Genomic DNA, 20,567 nt, shown 5'->3' with positions numbered 1-20,567 from the left:
TCCAGAACGAGAGCACAGCGGCCAAAAACTTCCTCCACCAAGTCCTTCCATAATTCATAACTACCGTTCTCCGTCCAGAACGCCATAAATATCACGCTAGATTTCATCTTCCTCTCTGATAAACACCATGAGGCTGTGAGGTTTCACTGCTCCCTCACCGTATGTGACAACATTAACCGGGATTACCCAGATGCAATCACAGCTTAAAATCACCAAACTCTCTTTTTAAATCAAATTAAATAAAAAACCAAGGAGGATTTAATTTAAGCCCCTCTTTAAACGACACTTTAGTTTTTACTCTAAACCTGGATCAGATGTTTAATTCGGCCAAACCACAACTTTAAAAACATTCAAATTAAAAACTCCGTTATTAAGTTTAACTCAACGTTGGTTTTTACGATCCGCAACACAACGTAAAGAACAACCCCCTTAAAAGACCAGACCAGTCTAGTTCTGACCCCCTTTAAAAGACCAGACGAGTCTAGTTCTAACCCCCTTTAAAAGACCAGACGAGTCTAGTTCTAACCCCCTTTAAAAGACCAGACGAGTCTAGTTCTGACCCCCTTTAAAAGGACCATCCCAGTCTAGTCCTGACCCCCTTTAAAAAGGACCATCCAGTCTAGTTCTGACCCCCTTTAAAAGGACCATCCCAGTCTAGTTCTGACCCCCTTTAAAAGGACCATCCAGTCTAGTTCTGACCCCCTTTAAAAGGACCATCCAGTCTAGTTCTGACCCCCTTTAAAAGGACCATCCAGTCTAGTTCTAACCCCCTTTAAAAGGACCATCCCGATCTAGTTCTGACCCCCTTTAAAAGGACCATCCCGATCTAGTTCTAACCCCTTTAAAAAGGACCATCCCAGTCTAGTCCTGACCCCCTTTAAAAAGGACCATCCAGTCTAGTTCTGACCCCCTTTAAAAAGGACCATCCCAGTCTAGTCCTGACCCCCTTTAAAGTGATGGTTCGCAGTAAAGTAATTATCAGATCAACACTTACTGATAATACAAGCCTTTATAAAGATTCAGTGACAGCGTTTCCTACTCTGGCGTGAAACTCAACAGTGAGGTGAACATTCTGGACAAAACGTAAACAAAAATAAAAGGTAAACATGGTGGAGGTTTATGTAAACTAGGTGGACAATAACATGTTTTAAAGCCTCCTTACTTTTTTGGATTAAACTCAGATTGACTAAACAGAGATAACTTTTAAATTCAAACGGAGCTCATTTTATTAATCGTAAACCAGAGCTTCGCTAAACTCAAGAATCTTAGTTGAAGTTAATTAAATGTCGGTGCTTCACAGCTCTAAAAAAACCTCGCCAAGCAAACGGCAGCGAGTCATCGGCTCTCCAATACAACATGTCCTTGAGAAACAACCGCCAGTGTTCTCCATTTATCACCACTGATTACATGTATTGATCCGACAGAACACGGAGGATTCCCAGTTCAAAGGGTTCAGCAGACTGGAAACACTGCTGTGGTGGTCCGCCCAGACCGGAACAGACGGACCGTTAGAGACCAGCTCCTGGACCAGGACGATCTCTATTATCTGGTCATGTTTCATTTTCCTCAAGTCCTTGAGATAATAAAACAGTAAACGTATAGATCTGTGGCAACAAAATCCCAACGTACGGCTTCATTTCACAATAAAACAAAGACATTTGCATGTAAAATAGAACGTTTTTTATTTTGCAAGTTTAGCAATTTTAATAAATATATTTTTCCCCTCCAACATTTAATTTTTGGAGGGAAATAGGGAATGGGAACCGGTTGAAATGTGTGGGTACTTCCTGCCACCTGCTACCAGCCTTGAGTTTCAGGGATAGAAGCGGCTGTGTTCTGGACCACATCGGGGTTTGATGGCTTCGTGAGGCCCGGCTCTCTGGTCCGTATGCTTGAGAGAGCAGCCGGCCTGGAGGAACTACTTTTCCTTCCACACTCAGTACTCTTTATGCGGTGATTGGAGTGATGCTTACAGTTCAACGGCTAAATCACGAGGGTGCAGGGAACAATTAAGAGTTGTTTTTTTTATGGGCTTGAGAATAAATTCTCACTTAATGACTCCGCCGCTAATAATTAGCGGCGCTACTGAAGACCGTCCTCGCAATTAATTTAGATTTTTTATTTTTTTATTTTACTTTTGTCACATCACAAAGAAATCGACTCTAATTTGACCCGTTTATGGCTCATAATTAAGGCTGCAGCTAACGACTGTTCTCTAGATTACCTAGATTGCCTTTAAATGTTTTGTTTTGTTTGTTACACAAAAGAAACTCAGGAACAAAAACAGGAAATTGCATTTCTGCAATTGTTGCATGAGAATGAGCTTAAAGGAGAACTGATATCATCATGAAACCTCCACAGTCGATGACGGCATTAAGACCATTACTTCTTTTATGAAATCTTATGTTTAAATATGCAAATGAGGCATTAACTCTACAGTTCCAGAACCATAAATCTCAACATTTGATTAAAATCGGGATCCAGATTCTTGTTTGGCTTTGTTGACGTATTAGACTCGAAGGGTTTTTAACGGAGGATCTCTCTTTGTTTCGCTCCATAAATCAGAAAATAGTGTCAACAGCCATAAAGAAAATCAATTTTCTCCATGTTTTCAAGTAATAAAATGTTGTATAAATCAGACTGTGGATGATATATGAACAAACCTCTCAGTTAAAAACCTTCAGGATAATAACGGAGAACGAAACGGGAACGTCTTAAAATAAATAAAAAGTAACGTAGAGGGAAATAAATACATTAAAAAAGAATTACGCTGCATAATATAGATTGACATTAGAGGTGAATACAGTAAAGTATAATTAACCAACACATGAATGCATGTTGATTACTGACATTAAGACAATTAATCTTCTGAAATGTCATGTTTGAATACGCTAATGAGGCGTTATTTGATGGGGAATTTAGGAGAAAGCTACAGACGCAAAACAAATATTTATACTATATATATATATATATATATATGTTTTCTTTCCACTAGTCTGAAAGAAGACAACTGATCAGTGCATGGAATATGTTACTGCCTCTGGTTGGAATTAATTAATTGACAGATTAATCAATGATCGGTCTTTGCAGCTTTAATCTTAAACACTGCCGTCGGTTGTGTTATTTCTATTTTCTATTGTCGGTGGAGATGCAGTTGTTTCTTGTTATGTTTGATTATGCTAATGAGGCGTGATGAAAAGTAACCGACACAAACGGACAAAGTAGTAAAAATAAATGTTTTCTTTCCACCGACTGAAGGAAGACGTGATATAGAATCTGAAATCTAAAAGAAATGATCGGAGCATTTTATCGGTAGGGTCTCACCTTAACGACTAATCGATTACAAACTAGTTCACACACACACACACTAGGGTTGTCAAAAGTATCGAAACTCAAAAAAGTATCGATACTAAAATGTTGTATCCGGATACGATACTCATTTTCAAAAGTATCGAATAATTCTGTGCACTTTTCAGTTTCAGACTTTTTTTGTAGCAGGTGCAGCTGCTGAGAATACAGCATTTCAACAGTGTAATGTTCATGTTAACTGGTTTGGCTAGTGTCATTTAGTTTATTGTTATGTATATAAAGCATAGCCAAGGAAGGAACACTTAAGTTAATTTAGTTTTTATCAGGCTTGCCTAATATTTACAACCTCAAAATATTGTTCCAATTGTTATTGTTTATTTTATTATTTATTTTTTTGCACTACCTCAGACCTGAAACTTGTTATTTTTGCATTTTTTTTTGTTAATAAAAATATTTCTTTTAAATTTTGGGGTCTTTCTTTCATCCTTGTGGTATCGAAAATGGTATCGAGTATCGAATATTTTCCTGAGTATCGGTATCGAGTTGAAAATTTTAGTATCGTGACAACCCTAACACACACACACACACACACACACAGTCCAGAAACGAACCGCTGACCCTGCAGCACCAACCTCAGCCCCACACACACACACACACACACACACACACGCACACACACACACACCTCAACAAAAAAAGTAGAAAAACAAATTTAATTAAAGTAAGAGCTCAGCAGTCGTCAAAAGCTGCATTACTATTATTACGGGGGGGGGGGGGGGGGGACAAACATCTCGGTGACATATTGCGCAAAGGAAACGCAGAGAGCAACGACACAGAAACCTGGACAGCTTCCTCTCCAGCACTCAGCCAGCCCTCTGTGTGTGTGTGTGTGTGTGTGTGTGTGTGTGTGTGTGTGTGTGTGCGTGCGTGCGTGCGTGTGTGTTGATTTACTTCAGTCGGCCCGTTGGCTTCCAGCTGTACACGCTCAGGGCATCGAACACAAATATTATGAATATTCAATCCACGGCTGAACTGAACCCTCAGATGAATCTCTAGCCGTTTAACGTGCCTTGCTCAACAGCGCCATCTAGTGGCGGCAGCGCGCCGCTCCCTGTGTGAAGTCTGCCTGCTGTGAGGACGCCTGGGGGGAATCGATGGGAATACTACAGCGGGCAATGATCATCCTGACCCGTCTGATTAACGTCAAAGCCCTCAGACAGAGTCCAGACCCCGAGCCGGATAAAACTGTGTCAACGTTGGTTTTCACTGCAGCGTTCAGGAGCTCACTTCCAGCGTCGGACCGGCGACTCCATTACAGCTAATTACATCGATTACTACCCGAGGAATCACTGGAACCGGCACCAGGTCTGGGACCTGAGGACTGAGACACTTTACTTCTCGCTGTGGTTTAATCTGGCCATTATTTTCTCAAAAAACATGTTTCCCCCCCAAAAAACCCAAATGTCCTCAAATGTCTCATCTTCTGTCCACAACACAAAGACATCCCCTTTAAAAGGAAACAAAGAAAGTAAAGAAAACAGAATAGATTCACATTCAATTGTGAAATGAAAGAATTTTGACTTTTTTTTCTCTGAAAAGCAATTTATCGATTATCAAAATAGTTGCTGATTAATTAATCATCCAGAACAAACAATAAAGAGAGGAGATCCACTTGCAGTATATAAACCCCGAAGTGACAGCACGTCAACAAACAAATAGTTTCGTAAAAATAACATTTAAAAAGGTGCTATGGAGACAAAGTTTTGTTTAGGCAAGCCAGCTTCATAGTGACTGTGTAAATAAATAATAGGCACATTTAAACTGAATAAAATGTCCTTTATAAAAAAACAACAGCCATAAGGTTCACTTCTCTTCAGTTATGCACAATTGAATTAATCACACGGCTGAATTATCAAGAAATGCAGGTTATTTAAGGTACAAAAATGTCATACACACTACAAATATCTATCCATCATGTTGTATTTATATGCATTATTCTACAGTAGAGGTACTATTATAACACAGTAATACCTGTTAATACAGATACATGGAATATATATATATAATATAGAATCATACGAGACCACACACTTCCTCTGGGCTTGTATTATCATTCACTATTTAACTGTTCATCAGTGTAAAATAAGTAATTTACGACAGCAGCAGCTTACCTGCAGTGGGAGGATGCGTCCGAAATAAAGTTCACTCTCGTGGACTCGCTGTGTGAATAAACACGGGGTTTTTTTTTCCTTTAAAGAGGTTATTCTAATACAAAATTCAACGTTGTGAAAGACGTGGCTGTGGAAACGCGAGTAAAGTCCTCAGCATCCTCGCAACTTGAGCTCGGTCTCTCCTCTCTGCTGCTCTGCTGCGGCGCCTCGACTCGGAGCGCGACCAACCAAAGAGCGGCGGAGGCGGCGAGAGGAGTAACCCCACCGCACCGCCGCTTTCGCTTGTGACGGAGGAAAAGAAGAGGAAGAAAAACGACGCTAGGGATTTACGGTTGTTGACAACGGTTTGAGGGTCACTTCAGTGACGAATACAAAAAATACATAACTAAAAAAATGTGTATAAACCACTACTTTGTTTAAAACAATTTGAACAATTCATAAAAAAGAGGAAAAAACACTGAATGGGCCATCTACTTGTACTTTTACATCTCACGCTATACTCCTACTTTTACTCCACTACCTTTAGTCCGTCTCGTAGTTTAAACTCCGCCGCATTCATTTACGAAGTCACTGCAGATTCAGATGTAATACCTATAATTCACCTGCATTATCCAAGAACGGGCCATTTTGCATGGCGGCTACTTAGCATTTTGGTGACGTAACGTTGGCGCTAATACGTTTGTCCGGGAGTAAGCGTTTGAATTATGTACCTTAAGTTGTAACCGTATTTTTTTTACATTTTAAACGTTTACACAGGCGACAGCCACCTCTGTACTTAGCTTATTTGGCTAGCATGCTAGTATGCTACTTACGTGCGCAGCAGAGCAGTATGGCCGCCGCCTTCTTCTCGGTCTCCTGCTGAGTTGAAGTCCAACATTCTAACGGAGCTAGCTCGTTAGCTAGCGTGGTTGCTAACGGCAGGTTTCGTGCTGAGATAGCACGCAGTTAGCTTGTGTTAGCTGTCGTGTAAACAGTTGTGAGTGATGCGTCGTTGTTTTTTAGGGGTTTGTCGGTCAAAGTAACAACGTTTTTTTATGACAAGAGCGCAAGTTGAGAGCGACTCGCAGCTGCCGAGGTGATTCATCTCCCGACCACAAGGGGCAGCGCTGAGCACCGTCGTGGATTTAACGTGCGTCTGTTGATTTTAATGGAAAAACACTTTTTGTTCTTTTACAGCCAAAATAAAAGACGGAGAAAAAAAGTAGGTTTATATATGCACAAGATATAAAAAAAAATACACGTATACACACAAAATCAATTAGATATAGACATGCAATGAGCATATATGCGGCTAAAGAATGCCATGATTGATGTCAAATGAGTGATTAAAATTATATATATATATATATATATATATATATATATATATATATACGGAAGATAAAGCCCACTAAATAATAATAATACAAATAAAGTTAAAAACATTCAAATCAGTTCCCATTTGCAGCATGCACATTTACATGAATAAACTCTGCAGCTACAAAAACTTTTTAAATGTGCAAATTATATCAGTGTGTACACAACTTTTTCATGTTAATAATTCTGCACCTTCACAAATAAATGTTCACTCATTTCACAAGCTCAACGTATATATGATCCTCATATGCGTCCCACATTTTGCTTATTTTTGCTTATTTAAGCAAAATGTGAGACCCATAGAAGGATCATATTATCTTGCTTTTCTTTACCTCTAGTTGGCGCTGTGTCCCCTCTGTTGCTTTGCTGTTACTTACCGTGCTACGACAGGAGAATTTCATGTCACGATTATCCCGACCAAAAACAATTGTGATTCATGACATTATCCCAATAATCATCAAAATGATTCTTAAAACTCTTAAACATTCGTACAACATTTTGTTGAGAAACAAATATCTTTATTACATCACAGAAAAATAAAAACTTTTTTGTAGTGAACATCCAGTGAAAACCAAACAATCAAACAAGCTTAGATCATAAGGTCTATCTGCGTAAATTAACAATACATCAAAAAAGAAATGGCAACGTGTGTGAGTCTTTTTTTAAAATGTATTACAAGATACGTATGTATTTTTAAAATCAGGTTGTAATTTCCACTTTTCTACCATGACAATGAACTAGACAGCTTTGTCACTCATGATGATAGAAGAAGAAAATTCACCAAGATTAACTTAATGTCGTCATTTCCGCTGTGGGACACATACATAATTACATTTTTTTGTTTTTGTTTACCTTATTCGCTTTAACATCTCAGCGCTCAGATTTCCTGCACCACCGAGGGGCCCGTGAAGCCACCACCGAAGGACTCCCCCGCGTTTGCGTCATGACGTCACGCCTCCTTTTTTACGCGTACTTCCTTGAAGTTGCCCAGCGTGAATGTTTACGGAGCGTCCGCGTCGCTTTTCCCGCGTAGCGAGATATTGGTAAAGAGATAATCGATCCAGCGTCGCATGGCGGATCTCCTGAGACCCGAGGATGTTTAAGACCGAGCGGATCCTGCACCTGAAGAGCTGCCGGGGCCGGAAGGTCCGTGTGGTCCGGGAGCACTACGTGAGGGACCGGGTCCCGTGCTACAGCGCGCTGTGTCAGGCGGGCTGCGACAACAACAACAACAACAACAACAAGGGTAACGTCGGCTCCAAACTAAACACATAAACAGCCTTTCATTAGCTCATTTAGCCGCGCAGCTAATAAACACTAGCTAACAGCTAGCAGGGCGACAGTGAAAACCGTTAAAACCGAGCTAGCGACAATAAACCAAACCTTTCACGTAGTGTTGTTTATAAAAGCGCAATCAGCGCGTAAACGACGTGTGTGTGATGATTAAGAGCAATTAAAATAAGAGTCAAATGTATATCTTATATACATTTAAGTACAACTAATGAAGTTATTGTCTCCTCTCTTATGCTGCCTTCACGTGCTACTCGGAATATCCCACTTCCTACTTGTGGAGTCGGAATCAAGAAGTTCAAGCAGGGACGTCCCGTGGAGAAGCACTGTGAAATCTGAATATAAACTTTACCCAAATAACTGTATTTTGTATTTATTCCAACTAAATAATAATGAGTCTCTGTCAAAATAAAAATAAAAGACAAATAGGTTTTACAGAAATGCTTCTTTCTAAAGTATATTCTTTCTACAGACTATGATGCTATAACCCTAAAACTCTATGTAAACCCTTTCATCAGCGTGAGATTATTCTGAAAATAAGGACAAAAACAAAAAAAAAAAGCCAAATTATTTGGGGGTGCTTGGGAACAATTTAAGGGAGCTCCAGCTCCCCTAAAATACACAACGTCACTGCGTTGGCAGCATTAGTGATTAGTCTTAGGGGTCAACCGATGCCGATTATTATTATTATTATTATTATTATTATTATTAATCAAACTGATATTTTAAAGTAAAAATGATTGTGACGTTAGCATTGAAGTGATGAGTCGTTCTTGGTTTACATCCCGACCAGATGGCAAGGTGCTGCCGGGGGATCTGACCCACTATGTGGTCCCCGACGTGGGAGTGGTGGCGGACTACCTGGAGATCCTGGAGTTCAGAGAGCTGCAGGGCATCGTCTTCACCCAGACCACCTGCCAGGCTGTGCAGCACAATAAAGGACGCAGGTAAACGCATGATTGAAGAGAAGTCTGATGATGACCCTACTCCTCTCTGCTGGCCACCAGGGGGCGACTCCTCTCTGGTTGTATAGAAGTCTATGAGAAAATGGTCATACTTCTCTCTGCTGGCCACCAGGGGGCGACTCCTCTCTGCTTGTATAGAAGTCTATGAGAAAATGGTCCTACTCCTCTCTGCTGGCCACCAGGGGGCGACTCCTCTCTGGTTGTATAGAAGTCTATGAGAAAATGGTCCTACTTCTCTCTGCTGGCCACCAGGGGGCGACTCCTCTCTGGTTGTATAGAAGTCTATGAGAAAATGGTCCTACTTCTCTTTTGATGTATTATCTAAGTAAACATTGTAAACATGAGTTTATGGTCTCAATCTCTAGTTTAGTTTAAAATCCCTCACATATTTCAGGCGTCTAACCACATAAAAAACTTTGAGACGAGGGAACCAGTTTTCAGGACTCGATCCTCCTTTTTGAGCCCGTTGTCAGCATCCATAAAAACAAGCGTATCACAATCTTATTTTTCTGGGCAGCAAATAGAAAGATTCCAGCTCCGGGCGACCCCCGAAGGCAACAGGGCGGCTCCCGTGGACAAGACCTTTGATTCCTCAGGCTGCTTTTGAATTAAGCCTCTAATTACGACCTTCCTGCACACAAGCGTGTAACGAGAGTTTCGGGGTCAACCTCATTACATCAAAGCTCTGCTGACGGCGCCGAAAAACACGAGACGAGGCCTCTGACTCGGAGTCCGAAGTCTCCAACACGAAACTCGCTGGAGACGCTCCTTTGACGTGACGGACGCCGTAAATAAGGGAGTCCCACGTGACCTCCTGGCTTTCTTTCTGGGTTTCCTGCTTACGCCGGCTACTTTTCTAAAATGTTGCATCATTAATATGATGAGGCTTCACTTCTGACGAGGTGCACCTTCACTGCTGGAGCTCATGCTGATGCCATACTGTGTCAGTAATTGCAGTTTTCCTGGGAGCCCACCGCAACGAGCACTCTGTGTGTGTGTGGGATGACCTTTGAGTTTCTTATGTTTAAGGAAGACGCTGCAAAGTGCATCATGTGCTCAACTCTTTTTGGGTAAATAGTCTTCTTAGACTTGATGAGGCGATGGACACCACTCTCACGCCTCTACAGTGAATATGAAGCTATTAGCATTAGCTGCTTAGCTTAGCTTAGCATAGCGACTGGAAATCAGCCCACCAGCATGCAAACTCACTAGTGATACTGATAACCATTGGCCTTTATCTACAAAAATGTCACTCAAAGAGACCAGAACCAACCGGGAATGACCATCGAGAGACAAAAAAGGGACGACAAAGAGACAAAATAACCACAAAGATACACAACATCAACAACAAAACACATAAAACAACAAAAGGAGAGACAACATGAAGACAAAGAGACACAAAAACGATGACGAAGGGACACAAAAAAAGACATAAAACAACAAAAATGAGCTTCAAAATGGCCAAACTGACACACAAAAGGATGACAAAGAGACACACAACCCTGTCACATCCCTGACAAAGTACACACGGTTACATGCTGAATACTTTCAATTGGAACACACTACTGTGACCTTCGACCCTCTTTATGGGTCGTTCTAGCCAGAGAGCCATGCTGCTTACTACGTACTACAACGTGTGTGTGTGTGTGTGTGTGTGTGTGTGTGTGTGTGTGTGTGTGTGTGTGTGTGTGTTCAGGCAGTACAACCGTCTGAGGAACCTGCTCAAAGACCCGCGACACGACTGCGTGCTGTTCGCCAACGAGTTCCAGCGGTATTCCTACTGTCCGCGGGAGAAGGGGGAGAGCCAGGAGAAGTGGCAGACCAGGTCAGTCCCCATCCTTACCCGGTCCACACCAGAACCACTACAGTCCGGTCCAATCATCAACCGGCAGCTCTGGGTGCTTTGGATCCCAAATTTGTAATATTGGACATGTGACTTCCAGTCCATGGTGCGTTATGTTTGCATCTACTACTAGAGGGTCCAGGATCAGCTCGCACCAGATCTACATGAATCCACCACAAACTAGCAGCTAGTTTCAAACTGAGTGAAGAACTAAATCAGGTTGCACCATTAAAACGTCAGACATAAAGTAAAAGTAAAGACGTATCAGCTGCGTAAAGAGACTTAAATGTGGGCATTACTGTGTTTTATTAGGAGGATGAGTTAGTGGCCGTCTTACTAACGAGACGCTAATGATGTTACTTACTTATTTTTGTAATTTGAGCTTTGCTTTTGTTTTGTTTTTGTTAAATTTTCACGTTGTTATTAAAGTTCTTTTGCTTTAATTTCTCGTTATGGAATAATGAATATTGATTGCACAGTGAAGCGGCCTCAGATTAGTGACACCATCTGGGTTCAGATTGGTTCTCCTCTAAACCTCACTTTCACTCAGCAGGTTTAAAGGAACTCAGCGGGGCTGAGATCAGGGGTTCTGGTTCCAAGTGGATTACAGTTGTTTTATTGGACAATAGAGAGAACTCGAAAATAAACCATGAGCTACTGGGAAGCCAGGACCGGAATGAATAGAAAAAACTCCAATCTGGCTGCTAGCGTTAGCTTGTTCCAACCATGTTGCTACCGCTAACCCTAGCAGCCAGAAAGCAAACCACGAGCTACAAGGAAGCAAGTACCAGAACAAAAGACAAAAAACATCCATGTTCGTTTCTGGATGCTAGCATTACCTGGTGTTAACAATGTTACTAGTGTTAGCTAGTCTAGCCATGTTGCTAGTTAGCTTGTGTCAACCATGTTGCTACCGCTAACCCTAGCAGCCAGAAAGCAAACCACGAGCTACAAGGAAGCAAGTACCAGAACAAAAGACAAAAAACATTAGCGTAACCTGGTGTTAACAACGTTACTAGCGTTAGCTAGTCTACCCATGTTGCTAACGCTAGCAGCCATCTACAAGAATGAAACAATCCCTGCTAGTCTCAGGCTGCTGGTGTTAGCCATGTTGCTAACGGTTTCTGGTGTAGTGGTGTATCTGATCCTCCGGGTCTTCAGCAGGTTTACAATGAATGTTTTAATGCCGTTAAGTAATGTATAAACCCTGAATCCACGCCGACGTGGTTAAACTTGCATCAGGCTGGTCCGGCTCAACCAGATGGTGGATTGAGCCCGCCTCCTGGCCCAGCTGTCAATCAAACCTTCACCGTGGCTTCGGGGGCCAATTTCACGATTTCCAAAGATGTTTTTCATCAACTTTTGACAACATGACAATTGTATGAGAAATAATTTAACAAAATAATCTCAGATGGAGAGGGGGGGCGGGTATAGTTTAAGAGAAATCATTCGTACCACTATGACGAATGTGTTTTTCAATTTGTGGAATCGTTTGAATAAAAACCTTGAGGATAATCAAGATGTTTGGGTTGAACATTATTATTATTTATCAAGCTAATTGTTATGGAGAATATGATATGAATTTACGTTTTTTATATTGTTCATGAAAATTTAGTTTTACATTTACTCACTTGCATATGGGTGAAGAAATGCAGAAATAACTAAAAAGAACTAAACTGAAACAAGTAAATACATAAATAAAGTAATTAATCAATAGAAAATAAATCTAATTAAAATATAAATAATACATTGTGAAATAATTAAATATGAAAATAAAAAATATTTATATAATAATATATATTTTATATAAGAATAAATAGATTTATTTATTTTTCTATTTCTGTGCATATTTATTTAACATATTAACCTGCACAATTATTTGATAATTATGGTTTTTATTACTACATTTCTTTCTTATTTTACATTTACATGTATTAATTGAGAAATTTATTTATTTACTGATTTATTTATTTATTACAATGGCAGGTTTAGTCCTTGAAAACGTACTTGTTATGTGATCAAAATAAAAAATGCCTTGAGCAGTAGAACACCTCTCCTCACTCACAACGGGGAATATTCTGTTTCCTCCATTCAGTCATAAAATAAAATTTAAATTTGATGCTCTGCACTGACAGAAGGCTGAGTCGTTAAAATGGGCTCGTGCTGATATTTAGATTTATTTTTATGCAAAAAAAAAAAAAAAAAAAGTCACCAAAACCTGCAAATCAAAAATAATATCTAAAAAAAGAAACGGAGAAAGACAAAAACAAATTGAATATGCGGGGAGGTCACGGCTCACCTCCTCGGTCCGGTCACCCAATTAGCGTCGTTATCATGGATGAAACAAACAGTCACCTCTGCAGAGATTATACATTAACGAGGACGTTACCACGGCGACAGAAGGGAGGGATAACGGGAGGCGGTAAAAAGTGCTTCTCACCTCCATCCTCCGTGTTATGGTAAAGATTTAATGCCGGGCTCCGGATGATGTCGTCCATCTGTGTTCTGCATTCTTTGTCTTTAGAAGGCTGCGGCTGCAATCTGCCGCCATGAACAGAGTTTAGAGCGTAAACAAGACCGTAAAGGTTCCAGTTACACGGAGGGTACCTGAATACACCATATCAGAGTTTAACAGGCGAGCTGTCGCTGTGTGTGTGTGTGTCCAGGTGTGTGTACTCTGCAGCCGTGTGGTACTACAACCACCTGGCGGGTCTGATGGACGTGCTGATGATCACCGAGGACCGGGACGCCGTCGCTCAGTACAGCAGCCTGAACTCGGGGGTCTACGTCATCTCGGTCCAGGTACGGGTCTGCATGTCGTCCACACGGGGTTGGACCGGGAGACGTCCTCAGATACTACTCACTATACGGGGAGAGGACTAGATAGAGGACTACGTAAAGGACCAGGTAGAGGACTACGTAAAAGACCAGGTAGAGGACTACGTAAAGGACCAGGTAGAGGACTAGATAGAGGACCAGGTAGAGGACTAGATAGAGGACCAGGTAGAGGACTATATAGAGCACCATGTAGAGCACCATGTAGAGGACTAGATAAAGGACTAGATAGAGGACTAGATGTAGGACTATGTAAAAGCAGCCGTTTCCCCTCCAGAACACAGGAGTTGCTGTGCCGCCTCCCTCGGTTGGTTCTTTGTGTCTTTGGTGATTTAAAGGGTTCAGATTCACCAAAGTCGCTCAACAACACAAACAAACGAATCGATCAGCGGCTGCAGACCGACGTCGCTGGCCAACATGACTTATCAGGAGTCTGCTGGCTATTGAAGAGAGCGTAGATAATCATTTCACTCATGTTTGTCTGTTCATCAGGATTTCTTGCAGAACTTCTGGCCGGACCTGCAGGCGGCCCACGAGCTGTACAGCTCCATCTCCCAGGCGCTGCAGGAGAAGGAGAACGAGGGAGCCGAGCGGGAGTACGCCGAGCACCTGCCTGCCGAGGTCCTGGAGGCCGGGATCAAGTCTGGCCGCTACATTCAGGTACGTCAGGATCTATATTTGTCAACACGCTGGCATCGGAAGGACACAATTCACAGAACTAGAAATTAATTTTTTCCTTTTCATCAGGGAACGCTGAATATCAACAAGCACCGGGCGCACAGCGAAGCTTCCATCATGGCGGAGGGTTTGTCCAACAAGAACACAGGTGAAGAACTACAACTACCAGCCTGCTCTCTTTATGACGTAGTCCAACTCCTTCATTGGCTGCGTAGTCCTACCGGCTCCCTCTCTTCGTCCGTTCACAGATCTGCGCTGGGGCGTGTTGGTGAGCGGCGGTAAGAACCGGAACAGAGCCGTGCACGGCGACGTGGTCGTGGTGGAACTGTTGCCGAAGAGCGAGTGGCGAGGGAAGGACACGGCTCTGACCGAGGGTCCGGGCGAGGAGAAGAGCGCCGAGGACCACGACAGTCAACCCATGCCGACAGGTGAGACCCTGAACGCGTCACCGCTAGTGTAGTTTCTAGTAAAACTATTGTTTTTTGTTTTTTTTATGCACATGTGGTCCAAACAGGGCCAGCACAAGCAGAATTTGATTTCAGTCCAAACCCTGCTCTCTGGAAATGGGTGTTCCTCAAGGCTCAGTACTAGGGCCGCTTCTGTTCTCATTAAACACAGGATCACTAGTCTCTGTAATGACATCACAGCACTGCTGTACTTCAGGTATCCTTGAACAGCTACTACTTTACTCGACGAGGACCAAACACAATGATATGTTGAGGTTTTTCTTTTGACAAATGTCCCACTATAATGTTACGTTATAAATTGTATGAATTATTAGATGTATCACATATCCTTCCAGACATCATAATCCATTTGGACAATAAATGGCAGGTCTGTTAACCCACAGGTCGCGTTGTGGGGATCCTGCAGAGGAACTGGAGGGACTACGTGGTCACCTTCCCCGCCAGGGAGGGGCCTCAGCCCCAGAGCAGGAACTCCCAGCGCATCCTGGCCGTGCCCTGGGACCGCCGCATCCCCAAGATCCGCATCAGCACTCAGCAGGCCGACGCCCTGCAGGTGTGGTGCGCCTTCGCTCGGTCAGATTATTGAGTTTGTTACGGACGTCGGCCGACGAGGGGTTTTAAACCGCTGTCCCCCGTCTGAACCAGGACCACCGGGTGGTGGTGCGCATCGACTCGTGGGAGAGCACCTCGCTGTATCCCAACGGCCACAGCGTGCGGGTGCTGGGTCGGGCCGGCGAGCTGGAGACGGAGATCCAGACCATCCTCATCGAGAACTGCATCCACGTGCCCCCCTTCTCAGACGCTCAGGTGAGACCGGAGGAGCTCTGATATAGTTTTTATGAGCCGGTACTTCAGCCGGCAGCTGGATCTCAATCCTGTTTGCCTTGTTTGAATTTGTCAGGTCAAAATTATGGATCACATGTCAGCGTTGTTTTTCTTTTTTACTTTTGTTCTGCCTCTTTCCCTTTAGTCCATCACGGAGAACGCGTTGGTAATTCTAAATGAATCCTTCGTGAAATATCACGATTCTGCGATACACGATAAATTGCAAGAAATCATCTACGAAATGCATCACGATATATCCGTGTATCTGAAGGAGAGAAAATACCCGTGAAAACACAAAAAGCAGAAATTAATCGTATACTTGTGTTGTGAGTTTAATACGATGCTACCAACCGGTTGAACCGATGAATGTTGGCGTTTATTTTTATAATTAATACATCATAATGTGTGACAACGCCTCGCTGTTCATATTTTAATTAAAGAAATGTATCCATCAACGATCTATTGTAGTAAATGTTGTATGATATAAGAGGTTATAACGCTGCTCTGCTGCAGCTCAGGGATGTTCTGCTGTTCTGCAGGACGACCCTGAGGCTGTTTTCAGGACTGAAGTGCTTCATTTTCAAGTGCTTCTATTCTAAGTTATTTCCCCGGCAAGGTCGGGGTGACGACTCGTTTTAATGTCCAACACGGAGAAACAGAACAGCCTTCAAACTTTCCGTTACGTACTCTGTTATGTACTCCGTTTTGTACTCTGTTACGTACTCTGTTATGTACTCTGTTATGTACTCTGTTATCCCACGGACCAGATGGCCTTTCTCTCTTTCTGCCACGCTGTTCCACGCGGCCTTTAATGGCGGCGTGTCCTTTAATGGCGGCGTGTCCGTGTGTCCACAGCTGAGAGAGATGCCGGTCAACTCACCCGAGAGGCCGTGGAAGGTGGATCCGGCCCAGGCGGCGGAGCGGCGGGACCTCCGGGAGAGCCACCTGGTGTTCAGCATCGACCCGCGGGGCTGCGAGGACGTGGACGACACGCTGTCGGTGCGGCGCCTCGCCGGCGGCGAGCTGCTGGAGCTCGGCGTCCACATCGCCGACGTCACACACTTCGTGGCCGAGGGCTCGCTCACCGACCTGGAGGCCCGGACACGGTGAGGAGCACAAGACCAAGATTTAGTCATCTATTATTATTATGAAGTTATTTATTTCACAGCGACTGAAAGTGGTCCCGCTGATAGAACGTTGCATATTTAGTGACACGGATGAGGACATTCTTCTTTTATGTGGCTGCTGTTTGGAGCGAAGATGCTGCTTTGACTTCTTGTTCCTCTTCTTCGTCTCAGGGCGACGACCTACTACCTGGCGGACCGCCGGTACGACATGCTGCCGGCTGTTCTCAGTTCAGATCTCTGCTCTCTGCTGGGAGGAGTCGACAGGTAGACTTTTAATCATTAAAGATGGACATTATTATTACATTACATTTCTTTTGGAGTTAAAAGTTTTAGTTCATATAATAATAATAGTTATATTAACAGTTATATATTAAACCTTGTTTAATAAGGTGTGTTTTCTTGGTATAAAACAGCGCCCCCTGCTGTGCGTTTTGGTGGATTATGTGCTTGCCGAATTACAGGAGACGTTTGGACAGATTTAAATAAAAGATGGTGAATCGTATTTTATCAGAACATTTGGTGGTAATTAGAGCCGCGTTGTTATTTTCCCTGTTTTTTGAATGGAGTTCTGCTGACGAGCCAGCTTTCTGTCAGTTTATGTTCTGACTGTAAGGTAAAGCCTCTCTTCGGAGCAGCTAATAAAACGGGGTTTCCTACCCTCTTCATCAGCAGCGCATTCTGTCGTCTCCAGGTACGCCATGAGCGTGATGTGGGAGCTCCACGCCGAGACGCTCGCCGTCTCCAAGGTGTGGTACGGCCGCACGCTCGTCCGCTCCTCCTACCAGCTGCACTACGAGCTGGCCCAGGCGCTCCTCAACGGGGATCCGGTCCAGGTCCCGGAGCTGGCGGGGCTCGGGCCCGAGGAGAAGGACGGGAAGCTGGCTCGCCTCACCGAGGCGCTGGAGATGCTGACGGGCGTAGCCAGACGCCTCCGGGCGCAGCGGGACCGAGGAGGAGCGCTGGAGTTGGAAGGGGTGGAGGTACGACGGGACGATTTATTCTGTTTCATTCATTCATGAAATCATGTAAATTAATAAATGTTTTCTTTTCACGTCAAACAAACAGGTGTATTAGAGTCATTGTAGGTAATAAATAAATACAAAATAAAGACATTAATTACAGTGTATCAGGGTGTACAGGGAAATCTGAATTTCTGAGATTAAAATGGTACATTCAACAATAGTGGTCTAAAAGTAAATAGTGAGAAAAAAATTCAGATTCTCTCACGCCGCTCGCTTTGTATGATGTCATGCAGAATTCAGGAAGTACTCACCATCTGGACTTTGATGCCCCCCCAGGTGCGGGCCCAGCTGGACGAGGAGAGGAACATCACGGCCCTGGTCCCCCGTCAGCCCCTGGAGGTCCACGAGACCGTGGCCGAGTGCATGATCTACGCCAACCACTGGGTGGCGCGCAAGATCCAGGAGGCCTTCCCCCATCGGGCCCTGCTGAGGCGCCACCCGCCGCCACGCCAGGAGTTCTTCAGTCAGCTGGTGGACAGCGCCACCGCCGCCGGCTTCACCGTCGACACCAGGTGACCACGGAGACGATCCTCCTTCACACAGTCTGGTTATTATCACGCAATAACACCTTCTGTTCCTCCAGGACCAACAAGGCTCTGGCGGACTCTCTGGACCGGGCCGTGGACCCCCAGGACCCGCTGGTGAACCGGCTGCTGAGGATAATGGCCACTACAGCCATGTCGCAGGCTCAGTACTTCTCCACCGGTCTCCAGTCCCAAGACCAGTACTACCATTACGGTATACCCTTCTTTTTTAATGCGTTTCTATGGCAACGAAGGATCATGAGAAGACTTTAACAACTTTTTCTGCTCTCAGGTCTGGCTCTGGACCGGTACACACACTTCACGTCGCCCATCCGTCGCTACGCTGACATGGTGGTGCACCGCCTCCTGGTGGCGGCCATCGAGGCGGAGGGGGGGGCGGACCCCGGTGAGGGCGGGGGGGCGGAGCCCGGTGTCCCTGGTAACAAAGAGCTGGAAGAGACGGCTCACCACATCAACAACAAGAACCGGGTCAGTCTGTGGGTCTGGATTTCACTCATTCTCTTCTTACTGGATAAAGAACCAGCATCAGGGTCGGTACGGTGCTGGAAATCCTTGAAAACACTTGAGTTTGAGTGTGGTGTTTTCCAGGTTTGGAAAGTGCTTGGATGTAGACTAAAGGTCTTGAAATGTGTGTTGTATGTGATGACATCTATGATAGAACAGAGAAAAGAAGATCTCCATATCTGAGGGACTGAAAACAGCATTTTCTGACATTTCTTTATGAAAAATGCCTTTTGATGATGAACAGATGATGAAAATAGTTGGTGATTATATTTCTGTGGATCTGTTAGTGGAATTAGTTTTCCTTTCATTTGTGGTCCTTCTGTAAAAAGCTGTCTCCAAACATCATGTTGGTTGTTTAGAGGACAATAACATCTCATTTAATGTGATGAACAAGTGACATCATAAGTAGACTGAATACTGACCATTGGATTGGTACAAATATGGAGTTTACCACAGCTGGAAGGGGCTGGAAAAGCATGGAAATGCACCTTGAAATGCTTGGAAAGTGCTTGAGTTTGACTTTGGAGAAGGTGGAGGAACCCTGGAAGCTCTTCTGACCTCCCCCCTCCCCCTCCAGGCCGCCCAGCAGGCCCAGAGGTTGTCCACGGAGCTGTTCCAGTGTCTCTACTTCAGAGATCGAGACCCTGAGTCGGACCGACGCTGCGTGGCGGACGCCGTCATCTACTCCATCCGGGACAATGGCGTCCTTGTGTTCGTGCCGGAGTAAGACGCCGACGAACGCTCACTGATTCTCACACTTTAATTTGTTCTGTCTAAAAGGCAATATGCTCCGATCTCATTGGTTCCTGCCTGTGCTCCTGCAGGTACGGCCTTAAAGGGCCGGTGTACCTGAGGAGCCGAGAGGGCCAGGTGGTTGCCGTGGGGACGGACGGCCGCTGCGAGTGGCAGAGCGGGTCGGTGCAGCGGCACTTGGACCGCATCACCACCACCTCCAGCTGCGGCAGCGCCACCTTCAGGCTGTTCGACCACATTTCTGTGAGTTCAGTTCAGATTTGTCATATAATCGTTTTGCTTTTGTTTAAAAAAAAAAAAAAAGTCAACTGAAAAGCAGATTTTTTTAAATATTTAAATCCTGCCATGTTTACAGCCATATACAGAGGCTAAGCCCCGCCCCTTCCTGTCCCTCCCATGTGACCTTGTTTGGGAAAATATATTTAAAACTGTTGTTTTTTTTAATGAATTTCTCGGCAGGTCCTTATCTCCGTGCGCTCGTCACATGCCCACGCAGACTCTCTGGACCTGCAGGTCATCAGCAACCAGCCGCACCCCCACGCCGCCGAGCCCCGCCCCCCCTCCTCACAGGGCCGCTGCCAGCTGGTGCAGGAGGTGGTGCGTCTGGCCGAGGAGGCCTCCCAGCAGGCCCAGGACAAGGCGGCCCGACGGCCCACGCTCTCCAGGGAGGAGAGGGAGTTCTGCCAGAGCAAAACCCCCAACCTGTACTCCCTCCTGGAGGAGGTCCGGGAGCTGGCCCTGCTGGACCTGGAGGGGTCCGCTCAGACCTGCGCAGCCACGACTGTTTGAATGATAATTTAAAGGCTTGATAATGTACGGTGTAAATATGTTATTTGATGATATTAAATGAGACATTTTCATTACGTTGGTCCACAGC

General features: G+C 44.3%; 2 protein-coding genes across 2 annotated transcripts in view; one reads left to right on the top strand and one right to left on the bottom strand.

The window, feature by feature from the left end:
• LOC311017611 (multiple epidermal growth factor-like domains protein 11) overlaps positions 1-5,608 on the bottom strand; it is a 98,381-nt gene extending 92,773 nt beyond the window's left edge. The window contains exon 1 of the mRNA XM_084016061.1: positions 5,481-5,608. The gene's annotated coding sequence lies outside the window, so the exon portion shown is untranslated. The remainder of the gene's footprint in view (positions 1-5,480) is intronic.
• Positions 5,609-7,809: 2,201 nt separating this feature from the next.
• dis3l (DIS3 like exosome 3'-5' exoribonuclease) lies at positions 7,810-20,547 on the top strand. Its single transcript, XM_084017897.1, has 18 exons — positions 7,810-8,082; positions 8,920-9,073; positions 10,788-10,916; positions 13,601-13,736; positions 14,262-14,429; positions 14,517-14,595; positions 14,696-14,875; positions 15,298-15,467; positions 15,560-15,721; positions 16,595-16,845; positions 17,038-17,130; positions 17,558-17,846; positions 18,165-18,400; positions 18,472-18,626; positions 18,705-18,901; positions 19,515-19,660; positions 19,762-19,933; positions 20,150-20,547. Exons 1-18 carry the CDS (start codon positions 7,932-7,934, stop codon positions 20,477-20,479), a joined length of 3,198 nt encoding a protein of 1,065 aa, XP_083874023.1. The 5' UTR covers positions 7,810-7,931; the 3' UTR covers positions 20,480-20,547.
• The last annotated feature ends 20 nt before the right edge of the window (positions 20,548-20,567 follow it).

This window comes from Eutrigla gurnardus, assembly GCF_963514095.1.
Source record: "Eutrigla gurnardus genome assembly, chromosome: 1".
Taxonomy (NCBI): Eukaryota; Metazoa; Chordata; class Actinopteri; order Perciformes; family Triglidae; genus Eutrigla; species Eutrigla gurnardus.
This window is presented reverse-complemented; position numbering and strand designations above follow the sequence as displayed.

Coding starts and splice junctions, on each gene's coding strand:
- dis3l (XM_084017897.1), top strand. CDS start 7,932: ATGTTTAAGACCGAGCGGATCCTGCACCTGAAGAGCTGCCGGGGCCGG. Junction 17,847..18,164: donor TGGAGTTGGAAGGGGTGGAG/GTACGACGGGAC, acceptor ATGCCCCCCCAG/GTGCGGGCCCAGCTGGACGA. Junction 18,902..19,514: donor ACATCAACAACAAGAACCGG/GTCAGTCTGTGG, acceptor CTCCCCCTCCAG/GCCGCCCAGCAGGCCCAGAG.